This window comes from Rutidosis leptorrhynchoides, chromosome 5, assembly GCF_046630445.1.
Source record: "Rutidosis leptorrhynchoides isolate AG116_Rl617_1_P2 chromosome 5, CSIRO_AGI_Rlap_v1, whole genome shotgun sequence".
Classification (NCBI taxonomy): Eukaryota; Viridiplantae; Streptophyta; class Magnoliopsida; order Asterales; family Asteraceae; genus Rutidosis; species Rutidosis leptorrhynchoides.
This window is the reverse complement of record NC_092337.1, coordinates 150,212,963-150,227,974: the sequence shown is the minus strand read 5'-3', so window position 1 is coordinate 150,227,974 and position 15,012 is coordinate 150,212,963. Positions and strand designations below refer to the sequence as shown.

General features: G+C 34.3%; 1 protein-coding gene across 1 annotated transcript; it reads right to left on the bottom strand.

Annotated features, from left to right (window-relative positions):
• Positions 1-9,428: 9,428 nt before the first annotated feature.
• LOC139849098 (uncharacterized) lies at positions 9,429-14,382 on the bottom strand. The gene is made up of 2 exons (XM_071838771.1): positions 12,906-14,382; positions 9,429-12,799 (listed from the first exon to the last, which is right to left on the bottom strand). Exons 1-2 carry the CDS (start codon positions 14,380-14,382, stop codon positions 9,429-9,431), a joined length of 4,848 nt encoding a protein of 1,615 aa, XP_071694872.1.
• Between the last annotated feature and the right edge of the window lie 630 nt (positions 14,383-15,012).

Sequence of the window (15,012 nt, the reverse complement as noted above, 5' to 3'; positions counted from 1 at the left end):
ACAATATGTATGTTACTATTTAAATGACGCAATTAACTTATGTTGAAATGTATTTACATATAATGTATTACGAGTGTAAATACATCCTTACAAATATTGAATACACTTTATAATATACCAATACATATGAAAGATAGCTATACTCATATTTCCGTTCAATTTCCTCAAGAATTCTACTCGCATTCATACGGTATTTTTACCCGTATTATACACAGCTTCTAGAAGTACTTACAATTGGTATATACCAATAGAAATTTTTAATAATGGAATAATATGTCATGCATTACCTAATGGTTTTTAACTTATACTAGATATTTTTCACAAAATGACAAATTACAACTAGTATATAAAGACACCATATTTGATCAAATTTTTACCATTTCATTTTCTAATTTTTACTTCATGTTTACTTACACACACATACTCTCTCTAGTTCTAGTATCCATTTCTTTATTCATCAACTATTTCTAGCAAGTTCAAGCTTCAAAATCAAGGTATTAACCTTGCCTAAATTCTTGTTCAATTCATATGTTTATAGCTATCTATATAAGAATTTATAAACTAGAACATAGTTTAGTTGATTCTAAACTTATTTGAAAAACTAATCTAATATTTCTAACTTAACTCTAATAACACTTATTTAAATATATTATGATGTTATATTAAGTTAATATAAGAACTTATAACTTGTACATATGAAGAACACCTTGAAACTTAACATATATCGTTTAATCTCCATTCGATAAAAAGCGGGCTGTTTTGGGTTGGGAATTAAAAATATATCTTAGACTTTGAGTTCGAGGCTAAGACTCTGGAAATATATTAATATATGTAAATAAGACTTCCAGTATTTTTTTCACGATTTTATACAAAGTGGAAGTATTTTATCAAAAATCATATATTGGGTGGGTGCCGGGATTCTTCCAAATCTGTCCACCGGCACAAAAAGAGGGTAAAACTCTGAATATTAATACATGGGCTAAACCTTTCGAATTGTTTTTGAAAAATTAACTTCTTAAGGAATCCATAGCAATTTTATTCACTTTAAACGGAGTTGTAATGAATATTTGGCGAGCAAAATAAAAGCTGCTAAAATTAACGTTGTATGGATGAAATTTATATTGTAAAAACTATATTAACCATATCCTTGCTAAATTTTCCTATATCATATATATATTTGGACATTTTATCATTAGTATAACAAAATATTATAATCTTAAGACAATAAGTATACAATACGTTTTGATAAATTCTAAGACAATACGTATACAATACGTTATGGTGTAATTCTAAGATTATATATATACCGATTATTGGACTGTTGGACATTTCGGATTATTTTTTACTACTAACAAAGGACTGCTAACATAAAAATATTAAAAATTAATTCTATGAACTTGTTTTATTTTATTCACATGTCGTATTATTATCTGAATCATTATTATTGTTATAGGTTCGCGAATCCAAGGACGACGGCCATATTTTTAATAAGCTGAAAACTTATTATTAATATACTTTTACTACCGTGAGTATATAGTCTCATTTTTAAACTCTAAAAATAATTTGGGATGAGAATACATGCATTTTATGTTTTACGCCATGGACACAAGTACTTGAAATATATTCTACGTTGAGTTGTACCACATTGCATATCTTCCCTAATAGCTTGGTAACTAATATTTACATGTTGTAAGAACATGTAAGAGCGAATCCTATTGATAGATCTATCGGGTTTGACAACCCCAACCGGGCTAGTCGCTTTAGTATCGTAAATGGTTGCATAGTACTTCGTTTTTACTACACTTGGTACAGTGTAGGGAGATTTCATAATAAAGGGAATATGCTACATTAATGGTTAAGTATGGTTACCGAAGCGCTCAACAAATTATAGAATATCTTTATTGAAATATTTATAACTATGAAATCTTGTGGTCTATATTTATATCGATGATAGCTTTAAACCTATATATCTCACCAACCTTTGTGTTGACTGTTTTAGCATGTTTATTCTCAGGTCCTTAAGAAAGTCTTCCGCTGTTGCATTATCTGAGCAAGCTGTGCATGGAATCTCATGCTTTTAATTAAATAAAGTGTTGCATTCAATAAAACCTTTGTCATGTATTATATTCGACTGTTATGTCACGTGTGTAGTATTTGAAAACCGATGTATTATGGGGATTATTCCTTAAATAATCGTCCACTTGTTTAAAACAGGCGTTGTGTATAATAATGGGGTGCTTTTTATGAAACGAGTGCAATATTTTCTAAAACGTATCATATAGAGGTCAAATACCTCGCTATGGGACCAATGAATAACGTACCGCGTTTATAGTAATATGGACGGGTTGTTTTAGTTGGCATCAGAGCAGGGGTCTTAGCGAACCAGGTCTTGCATTAGTGTGTCTAACTGATATATGTTAGGATGGATTAGTGAGTCTGGACTTCGACAGTGTTTGCATGTCAAATATTTTGCTTATCATTTCTTGTCGGAAATTACCTGCTTATCATCTCAAGTCTAGACGCGTCTTACTGCATTTATTGCATAGATAGTGTATAGAAAAATTTCATATCTTAAGCATATCTATTACAGTAAACTTTGTCTAACATCTTCCATAAAATCCTCTGTAACTTATGGGATTCTGGTATTATAAATACATATGTAAATTATGTATTGAGGAATACCAAACAAGTCCTATAATTTATTTCATTTCAAAAATCTTTTCCCTACTCTGTACGAGATGGATCCTTCAACCGGTTCAAGTTCATCGGATTTCGACAGCTATTCCGATATGGATATTCACCTGAGCTTCGAAAGCAGTGTAACCGGAATAGATCAACCGATTAGCCATCATCTATTCTGGATGGATTGGGGATGGGTTCGTAGCCGACTCAGTCAATGGAGACGAGAAGAAGGCGATCCTTTCCACCCACCAAATTTCCCTCTCGGCGAAGAACCTGAAGCACTTACCGGCGAACCAGTCCGAAACACCATTTTCTCCCTCATTTCCAGAGTATCTAGCCACGATTATATATTATCTAAACTTCTAGATCTTATTCATCCGCTCGTTCCAACTGCCAATCATCCCGGTGTACTAGAAGAATTCAATGAGCTTCGCGCTAGAGTGGTGGCTTTGGAGAATATGATGCAGAACTTACAAGCATCGCAAGCCCCACAAACACCAACTGCACCACCCGCATCAACACCAACAGTACCATTACCACCACCAACAACATCCACGTCGCAAGCCCCAACATCACAATCTATCCCACTAGCATCAACGTCATACGCCCTGTAGATAGGAATACCAATAAAATCAAACGATGAAGTATTGATTCATAATTTCATCGGAGAAATATTCTACGGTGATTATGTAATCTCTAAAGTTTTAGGGATTATTCATTCTAGCTCCAGCAAAAAAATCAAATGAGTTTAATAGTATATTAACTCATTAAATCTATATTACATCTGCAGAAAATATAAAAACATATATTTTCATAAAGACTGTAATAAAAATTCTCTTGTACAAAATATTACTTGTGAAACTTTAACGGGTAGGTAATACCCGAGAGTTATACAAAATCACAATTAATATGTTATACTGTACATTCTTCAATTCTGATTCAATAATCATTAACCATACTCACTACTTTCACAACAATATACATTCTTTCATAGAAACCAGAACAACCATTCTCATTCAAATTCAATTACATATTCTGGTTTTGACAGATCAGAATCCAAGTCAAAATTAAACAGATAACATCACTCTTAGATTCCTACATCCTTCAAAATTATACTTTAAATTCAAACTATACTAGAACATCACTTTCATTCACAAAACTCATAAAGATATTCGTATCATTCAAGATTCACGACGAATTCATTATACGGATATTGACGATGACAACCTGCGTCTAAACCCTTCAAAATTCTTGAAAACACCTCAACTAAGGAACAATCGAGAAAATGAACCAATCACACGATACATATGAAGAATATATGCATATAGATATGCATCCGGAGAACACTTGGAACCTAAGCAAAGGTTCAACATGTATCCGTGTCAAATCCTCTAGCATTATTATTACCCAAAATAACTTTACAATCCCTTTTCAAAATAGAAAATTTTGTCACAGCTCTAACAAGATAACTTCGACTTTTCATTCGGAGTAGCATTATTATAACCTTGATATATACGTTGTCTTTTCGCCATCGTTACCGGGAAACTTTTTAAATTCCACCACATTAGTAGTAAGCTTACCAGCAACTTTATTGCTCTTTGACTTAAATCTCTCTGAAAGATCACTATAAAACCTTATCATGTACGAATCAGTAATATGAAGTTTTGAAAAAGCTGAATGAAGCAGCAGAAAGTGTAGACAACCGTAACAGTCAAAAGTTGATGATAAAGAATATTGTGTTAGCAAAGCACAGAAAAAGAGAAGGTCTGGAACTGGAAAACGGATTGAGCAAACCCTGAAGGAGGCTGTGGACAAATCACAAGGACTAAATCTGCCTTCAAAGAATCCAAATGATTCAGTGTCCGCTGAAGTCTTTAGTGAATACCTTGCTCCTTACTCTAAACCCTTGTGGGCAATATTCTTCATCATCCTCTGATCTTAGATATTCTAAGATATCATCGTATCTTTCATTATAAATATCCTCCATATTTCTGAAGATATTTTCATAACTATTCTTATCTGACTTTTATCTCTTCGAGCTATCAGTGATACGTCATAAAGGAAACTGTTTTAGTTTCTAAATCTTGGAAAAATTCAAAATTTAAAATATGAATGTTGTTGAAGTAGTGTTGAGAACTGAAGCATGAGTTAGTATAATATAATGACTCCTGATCAACGTGATTATATTACCGTAAGTCATGCTGAGTTTCTAATGGAGCATGATAATTCATAGATCATACCGTCATCATGCTCTATGTTACACGATTCTTACATTCTACCTAATCTCTAAACGTATCAAGAACATATTTTCTTGATAGTTCTATCTTTTCTCTTGAATTCTGGTAATTTGACTAATCATGATCGTGCTATTACAAATTCTCTCTTAGAACATTAGTCATGTTCATCCGAAACTCCATACCTACGAATTCTGGACCATTACTCGCTTTACTTAAAATCGAGAAGAGAAAACAAAAGCATGAAGCTTCGAAATAGGAATAGGAGTATAAATCATAGCAAATGGAAGAGAGCAATAACCGTGAATGACAATACACAAGCATAGGAGCTCCGAAATATAAGGAAAAATATAAGCACGACAACAACACTGAGAATTACAAACCATGTATATCAATACGTATAGCAATATAAAGACACGGGAGAACTAAAAACACTATGAACCCAAGAGCATAGTAGAAGTAAACAGATTCCTCCGGTGGTAGATGAAAAAGAAGAATGACAGATGTGATAGTCATGAATATATCAAGAATTAGAACTGGATGAAGCATATTGACGAATGTTTTGGAAGTATAAATTAAGGAAGAAAGTATAGAAGAAGAGAGATGTGGAAATAAGGAAACGAAGGGGGTGTTAATTTATAGCAAAATATTAGACATAGCAATCGAGGCAGATTACGCACCTAATCGAAGAAAATTCTAATTTCCTTAATTACCGAAGAATCAAATCTTATTAAGATTACAAAGATTTTCTTTAATCCAGAAATCAACCGTGACGATGTCAAAAGTTAAGACGAATCTTTACTTTCCTCATTTCATTATTTTGCGATAGCTTCACTCATACACTTCACATAATCGAAATTGTTTTATCCATATTACTCACTGATGATAAAACTCTAAATTTCAACTAGTATTCGTCATGAAAACATACTTATTGTCAGCCATGTCGATCTCGATCAAATTTCGGGACGAAATTTCTTTAACGGGTAGGTACTGTAATGACCCGAATTTTTCCGACTACTTGATTATACTATTTACATGATTTAAAAATTCCGACTTGATAAGCAATGAATTTTAATAAGTCTTGAACCTCCGAAAAGAGTTTTACACAAGCTTTTAGTCACCCTTTTATTCTGACGATTCACGAACGTCATAACTTGATTTAATTATTTAATTGTTTAATTATTGTGTATATATATGAATTTATATATATTTAACTTGAAAATATGATAATTAAATATCTCATTAAGTATATTAACAAAGTATTATATATATATATTTTCATACTACTAATTTAAAGAGTTTTTGAACAATATATATGTTACTATTTAAATGACGTAATTAACTTATGTTGAAATGTATTTACATATAATGTATTACGAGTGTAAATACATCCTTACAAGTATCGAATACACTTTATAATATACCAATACATATGAAGGATAGCTATACTCATATTTCCGTTCAATTTCCTCAAGAATTCTACTCGCATTCATACGGTATTTTTACCCGTATTATACACAGCTTCTAGAAGTACTTACAATTGGTATATACCAATAGAAATTTTCAATAATGGAATAATATTTCATGCATTACCTAATGGTTTTTAACTTGTACTAGATATTTTTTACAAAATGACAAATTACAACTAGTATATAAAGACACCATATTTGATCAAATTTTTACCATTTCATTTTCTAATTTTTACTTCATGTTTACTTACACACACATACTCTCTCTAGTTCTAGTATCCCTTTCTTTGTTCTTCATCTATTTCTAGCAAGTTCAAGCTTCAAAATCAAGGTATTAACCTTGCCTAAATTCTTGTTCAATTCATATGTTTATAACTATCTATATAAGAATTTATAAGCTAGAACATAGTTTAGTTGATTCTAAACTTATTTGAAAAACTAATCTAATCTTTCTAACTTAACTCTAATAACACTTATTTAAATGTATTATGATGTTATATTAAGTTAATATAAGAACTTATAACTTGTACATATGAAGAACACCGTGAAACTTAACATATATCGTTTAATCACCATTCGGTAAAAAGCGGGCTGTTTTGGGTTGGGAATTAAAAACATATCTTAGACTTTGAGTTCGAGGCTAAGACTTTGGAAATATGTTAATATATGTAAATAAGACTTCCAATATTTTTTTCATGATTTTAGACAAAGTGGAAATATTTTATCAAAAATCATATATTGGGTGGGTGCCGGGATTCTTCCAAATCTGTCCACCGGCACAAAAAGAGAGTAAAACTCTGAATATTAATACATGGGATAAACTTTTCGAATTGTTTTAGAAAAATTAACTTCTTAAGGAATCCATAGCAATTTGATTCACTTTAAACGGAGTTGTAATGAATATTTGGCGAGCAAAACAAAAGCTGCTAAAATTAACGTTGTATGGACGAAATTTATATTGTAAAAACTATATTGACCATATCCTTGCTAAATTTTCCTATATCCTATATATATTTGGACATGTTATCATTAGTATAACAAAATATTATAATCTTAGTTAATTTCGAGATTGTATATATATATATATATATATATATATATATATATATATATATATATATATATATATATATATATATATATATATATATATATATATATATATATATATATATAATCTTGGTACATTCCATGACAATAAGATACAATACGTTTTGATATATCCTAAGACAATAAGTATACAATACGTTTTGATAAATTCTAAGATAATACGTATACAATACGTCTCTGGGTTGATGCAAAGACAATACGTATACAATACGTTGTGGGGTAATTCTAAGATTATATATATACCGATTATTGGACTGTTGGACATTTCAGACTATTTTGGACTACTAACAAAGGACTGCTAACATAAAAATGTTAAAAATTAATTCTATGAACTTGTTTTATTTTATTCACATGTCGTATTATTATCTGAATCATTATTATTGCTATAGGTTCGTGAATCCAAGGACGATGGCCATATTTTTAATAAGCTGAAAACTTATTATTAATATACTTTTACTACCGTGAGTATATAGTCCCATTTTTAAACTCTAAAAATATTTTGGGATGAGAATACATGCATTTTATGTTTTACTCCATGGACACAAATACTTGAAATATATTCTACGTTAAGTTGTACCACATTGCATATCTTTCCTAATAGCTTGGTAACTAATATTTACATGTTGTAAGAACATGTAAGCGCGAATCCTATTGATAGATCTATCGGGTTTGACAACCCCAACCGGGCTAGTCGCTCTAGTATCGTAAACGGTTGCATATTACTTCGTTTTTACTACACTTGGTACAGTGTAGGGAGATTTCATAATACAGGGAATATGCTACATTAATGGTTAAGTATGGTTACCGAAGCGCTCAACAAATTATAGAATATCTTTATTGAAATATTTATAACTATGAAATCTTGTGGTCTATATTTATATCGATGATAGCTTTAAACCTATATATCTCACCAACCTTTGTGTTGACTGTTTAAGTATGTTTATTCTCAGGTCTTTAAGAAAGTCTTCCGCTGTTGCATTATCTGAGCAAGCTGTGCATGGAGTCTCATGCTTTTAATTAAATAAAGTGTTGCATTCAATAAAACATTTGTCATGTATTATATTCGACTGTTATGTCACGTGTGTAGTATTTGAAAACCGATGTATTATGGGGATTATTCCTTAAATAATCGTCCACTTGTTTAAAACATGCAATATGTATAATAATGGTGTGTTTTTTATGAAACGAATGCAATATTTTCTAAAACGTGTCATATAGAGGTCAAATACCTCGCTATGGGACCAATGAATAACGTACCGCGTTTATAGTAATATGGACGGGTCGTTTCACTTAATCACCAAGAACCCCAAACTCTACCTCAAATCAAGAATCAAACATAAGAATTTCGGACTAGGGTTATACCTTATACACCAAATGAAGCATAACAACTACAATCATCAAGATACACTCCAAATTCGGGTTGTAATTGCATCATCTTCTTCAAAATCACCCTTTCTCACTCTAGGGTTTCTCACTCTAAACTTGGAGCTCTATGGAAGCTTTGAGACACAAATGGGGTGTTCCAGACCCCGATTCTGCCCCTAATAAGTTTATACAATATATATATAATATATATATATATATATATATATATATATATATATATATATATATATATATATATATATATATATATATATTTGGGGTAAAGGGTTACCCCGATGAACTTTTATTAATGAATAAAAGAAAGATAACAATGAAGAACAGCTGCTTTAAGTGAGTCTTAAAGCCCAGCAAACACCCAAGCCAAAAGGCAAACACACAAAAACTAGAAAGAAAACTAGTCTAAATTCCAAGCAATCCGAAAAAGCTTAATCTTCCTTGACTCCTTGAAGCGAATTGACATAAGTTTCAACCGGACAGTAGAATATATCGCCTCAAATAAGTTATCCGCTGGCCTTCGCTTCTTCTTAAATAACCGATTATTCCTCTCCTACCAGATAAAGTGGACCGAAGCCGCAAACATTAGTTTTTTCACAAGTGTATCAACTGAGTTTAGAACATGAGATTCTAAAATCAAATCTGTGACCGCAGCCCATTGGAACGTAGTCACAGCATTCATGTGGGGTTGAACCAAGCTCCAAACCCTTCGAGCATATTGACACTCGAAGAAGAGATGATCATGAGAATCCGAACACATAGAACAAAGAGAACACACCAAGCTTTGATCGTCACGAACTTCCCAAGACTTAAGTTTGTCGTGGGTTTTTAACTTCTGACCCATAAGTAACCAAAGGATAAAAGCGTGTCGAGGAATACAATGAGAAAACCATACAATAATAAACCATGGCACAATTGGTTTACTTGGACGAATAGCTTCATAAACGCTGCTAACCGCAAACCTGGATTCTATTCCATCAGCTTCTTTCCACACAATATAGTCTCTATTATTTGATAAGATAGGAACCGAAATAGAAGCTAAAATGGGGTATTTTGTTAACCACTGAGTTGGCCATACCCAACTGTTATTGTGAACCAGATCCGCAACTCTTGTTTCATAGCTAAACCTTGTAGCATTGATATCCCTCCATGACACTATATCAATAAGTGGGCTAACATTACACCAAGTGTCAAACCAAGCCAAAACCGAGGACCCATCTCCAATCTTATGCACCATAAATTTACGAACAGAATCACGACATCTCAGGATCTTTCTCCAACTCCAGCTCGCATCCGCCTTAATCGAAACATCCCAAAAAGATTTATTTTTTAGATGATGGGAGTAAACCCATTTAACCCAAAGAGATTCTTTAAGGGTAATAATACTCCAAATATGAGTAGTCATTAATGCAACATTCCAATATTTGAGCCTTTTAATTCCGAGACCCCCCTCATCTTTCGGCAAGCATAAGACATCCCACTTAACCTTTGCTTTACCCCTTTTCATAGCTCCTTGGCACCAAAGAAAACCTCGAAGAAGTTTTTCGATGTCATTAATAATAGCATCAGGCAGAATGAATACCGAGGCCCAATAAATATGCATAGAAGTTAGAACAGAAATAATAAGTTGGACTCTCCCAGCAAAGGAAAGTGACTTATTCTTCCAGTCATCAATTTTATGCTTCACCCTTTCCACCAAAATCTTGCAATCTTGATATAATAATCGAGAGGAAACTAACGGCACCCCGAGATACCGAACTGGGAGGTTCCCTTCATCGAAAGGGAGGATATCTAGAATCGCTGCTTTCAAGTGGTTTGTCACATTAGAGAAAAAAGCTGAACTTTTCGGGAGACTGGGAGTTAGACCTGAACAATGTTTAAACTCCTCAAGAGCTTCACGGATAACTTTCACCGAACCTATGTTTGCGTAGGAAAAAAGAAACAAATCATCTGCAAAACACAAGTTAATAATTTTCAATTGCTCACATTTAGGATGATAACGAAAGTTGTCTTCCTGAGCAACTTGTCTTCTAAGCATTAGAGTTAACACTTCCATTACAAGAGTGAAGAGATAAGGAGACATAGGGTCACCTTGTCTCAGACCACGCCTTCCTTGAAAATAGCCATGAACATTCCCATTTATGTTAATAGAATATGAAGCCGTTGTTACACACTTCATGATCCAATTGACCATTCTGGAATGGAAACCGAACCCCAATAAAGTCGCCTTCAAAAAATCCCAATTCACGGTATCATAAGCCTTCTGAATATCAACCTTAAATGCACATCTCGAAACTCCTCTATCAAGATGATAGTTTTTCATGATTTCCTGCGTGAGCATTATGCTATCAGAGATGCGTCTATTCGGAATAAAAGCAGATTGGTTTTCACTAACAATATCATCCAGGCTCAATTTAATTCTGTTCGTGATCACCTTGCTAATGCATTTGTACATAACATTACAACAAGAGATGGGACGGAAATCAGTAACCTTGGAGGGGCTTTGAACCTTCGGCACTAAAGAGATCAGTGTATGATTAATTTCTTTCAGAAGTTTACCCTGAGAAAAGAAGTCCTTCACAGCTTTCACCACATCTTCACCCACAATATCCCACGCATTCTTGAAAAACGCAGCTGAATAACCGTCCGGCCCCGGAGACTTTAGGTCATTTATATCAAACATGGCTTTTTTTATTTCGTCCGTAGTCACCGGAGATATCATCTCCATAGCCTTCTGATCGGTAACTTTCTTGGAAAAAAGTAATTGCGGATCAACAATATTCGAACAGTTGTCATGATGTCCTAAAAAGTTTCTGAAGTGATCAGTTATAACATCAAAAGCAGCTTGGCCTTCCACTATATTACCTTCGCTATTCTCAATTGCGTGTATTTTACCTCGATGCATACGCCCCTTGACCACATTATGGAAGTATCTCGAGTTACCATCCCCAACTCGGAGCCACTCGACTTTCGATTTTTGCTTCAAAAAACATTCTTCCTCATATATAGCCTCATTGTATTTTTTGAGAATGGTACTTTCTTTCTTCCTTAGATCCCTAGAGTTGGGATCACTATCCAGCAAAACTTGAGCTGCATCTAGCTCGCTTCTAAGGGTAATGACATTTGAGTGAAGGTTACCTTTACTCCACATCAATTTTCGCATTTGCTTTTTGAGAAGACGCAACCTTTTTGTAACTCTAAACATCATGTGCCCCGGGATTTCTACCTTCCAACCTTCAGAAACTACATCCTTAAACTTCTCATGCTCGATAATGTAATTACTGAACTTGAAGGGTTTTGGTTTCCCCTCCCAACTTTGTGCAAATTTCAGGACAGCCGGGCAATGATCCGAGATTCGGTATGCCTGAAATAAAACATATGCATCTACATAACGCGATATAAACGCATCATTAGCCATAACCCGATCAATTTTCTTTAACAAACCAACCTCAGCATTAGGTCTTTGATTCCAAGTAAACCGAAACCCCATATGGTTAACATCCACCATGTTAAGATTATCAACACAATCTTTGAATTCACGCATAGAAATTGTAACCTTTGAACCTCCCGTGGATGAATCCTCCAAACTTAACGAGGCGTTAAAGTCTCCCATCATAACCCATGGATTATCCCGCACAAAACATTTATGCATTTCCAACTCTCGCCATAAAGATCTCCTCTGTTTGTAATGGTTCGTCGCATAAATAAATGATATGAAGAAATTATGGTCATCCATTAAAGATCTCACCTGACAATGAATCGCTTGATCCGAAACAGCTAGGATCATTAACCGAACAACATCTGTATCCCATCCAATGATAATACGGGTGCCACGTATGCATATACTGCTATTAGATGACCAATTCCAACGTGGGAACACATTATTGCATATTTTATTCAACTTCTCTATCGCTACATGTGATTCTAAGATAGCGCATATACTTAATTTATTATTTAGAACCACATTTTGAACCTCACTTTGTTTAGGGAGGCGGTTCAACCCCCTTATATTCCATGATGCAATGTTAACCATTTAAACCGTCTAAGACGGGAGTGCTTGCCCCCTCAGAGTATTTTTTATTTGCCATGAAACCGTCCAATTCTCCTATACCCGGTTCAAAGTCATCAGTTTTCTGCTCTTGCTCACCTTCTGCCACGAGAACCTCTCCTTCATCATTACAATTATTAAGGGCCTCAAATGGGTTTTCAATAGTTTTAACCCTACTTGTACTAGCACCAGTTGGTTTAGTGGCAGCAGCATTTGGTTTTGGCCGATACACAAACTTTGGCTTTGCATGATTTACAGTAAAACCAATAGTTTTGCCTTTGTTACAATTTCTATTTACCACTTGCTTGAAACCATCAGCAGTCTCCACAACTGTTTCAGCAGCCACTGGAATTGTTTTCGGGCATTGAGCATCCGAGTGCCCAAAAACTTTGCAACATGAGCAACGAGGGGGTTTCCATTCGTACTCGATTCGAACTTCATCTATTGTTTTCCGGTTCATCTCCAAGTTTGGTGTTCCCACCTTCAGTGACTGTTTTAGGTCATTTTCTGAATCAACCTCTATCAATGCTCTAGCATAGTTTGGCCTTCCCCATGACTTCGTACACATAGTAGCCGTATATGAGTCCAGTAACATAGGCTTCCCTATCTTTGATCCAATCGCACTCAACACCACAGCAGTAAAAGCGGCCAAAGGAATGTCATACATTTTTACCCATACTGGCACCCTAGTAAGATCTTCTTTCGAAAGTGAGACCTCTGGTGTCCATTTATTAAGGATTATCGGCACTGTTCTTATCATCCATGGGCCACCTTCAAGTACGTTCAATAATCCTTGCTCAGTTTCAAACTTAAAGAAGTAGAAACCTTTCGCATTCATCATTATCTTTTCGATGCCAAACTTTTTCCAGGTGTTCATTACATAGTTGTTAACTACTGGGAATGGTAACCTGCGCCCTAAGAAGTATCCATAAAGGGTATTCTTATACCTGTTAGTTGCCTTAACAATCGACTCAATAGGAATCAGCACGTCCACATCTTCATCACTAGGAACTATATTCTCAACAAAAGAAAAGTTTACCTTCTGTTTGGGTTGATCACCCCCAACTGCGTTTAGATAAGATTTTGCAAGTGGTTCCTGCCCGAAAAGGTTGTTTTCCATCACCTTCTGCTGAGAATTCACTACAGGAGAATTCGTTTTGCTTTTCTTATTCAACTCTGGGAATTCAATCTCGTCTTCGTGAATACTGCCATCAATAGATGCTGAGTAAACACTCACCTTCTCATACTCGTGCTCCTCTTTTCCCACGTTAGGTTCAAGTTCGCGTAGATCAATCAAACTAGGGTTTTGAGAGTTACACATATCCTGTTTTTTTGACTCAATCTCCGAATTAGAATCCGAGCCCTCACTCTCCAGATTCTCTTCATTATCTTCTCCTAATTTGCGATTGCGAAGAACCCTAGACGTAGAAGCCTGGGGTAATTTCTTTTTCTTCCCCATCTAAAGTTTGAGACAGCCTCAATAGAATAGGAAATGAAAACGATGAAAATTGCTTACAGATATTAGTCGGAATAGTTCAAATCGCCTGAAGTCGCCACCGTCCCAATTTCGTCTACTTTTGGGGTTTCGTCTAATTGTTTCATAAAACCTATATATATATATATATATATATATATATATATATATATATATATATATATATATATATATATATATGAAACCCCCTGAAGTTCCAAAATTCTATCGACAACATCTAACTTTACCATTTAAGTTGCGCGCCAGGGTTGCACGGCGCGCCGTAAGCCTTTTAGGCAAACCAGCGGGTGTTACAGAATTGGAGACGTGTTATTGATGGATGTTGGAACATAAAAGCATTACAGGATCTTTGTTCCGTTGTTGGTTCCACGGTTTTTTCAATGAACTAGATTCAGGAAGATGGGCAGCTAGTACTTAAGGATCTTTTTTGGTACGTGGTACAAGATCGTATATAGATAAATTTTTCTTCCTTCTATCAGCCCGAGTATGAGTTGGTGTAAGATACTTTCAAGAAAGGTTAATTTCATATTCGGAGAATTCCTCTTGATCGATTACCTACACGTTTAAACTTTTCTGAAAAAGGTTTCGAAATAA

Excerpts from the sequence above, each read along its gene's own strand:
- LOC139849098 (XM_071838771.1), bottom strand. The coding sequence starts at position 14,382 with ATGGGGAAGAAAAAGAAATTACCCCAGGCTTCTACGTCTAGGGTTCTT. Across the intron at positions 12,800-12,905 it reads CGTCTTAGACGGTTTAAATG|AATCACATGTAGCGATAGAG; the intron begins GTTAACATTGCA and ends GCGCTATCTTAG.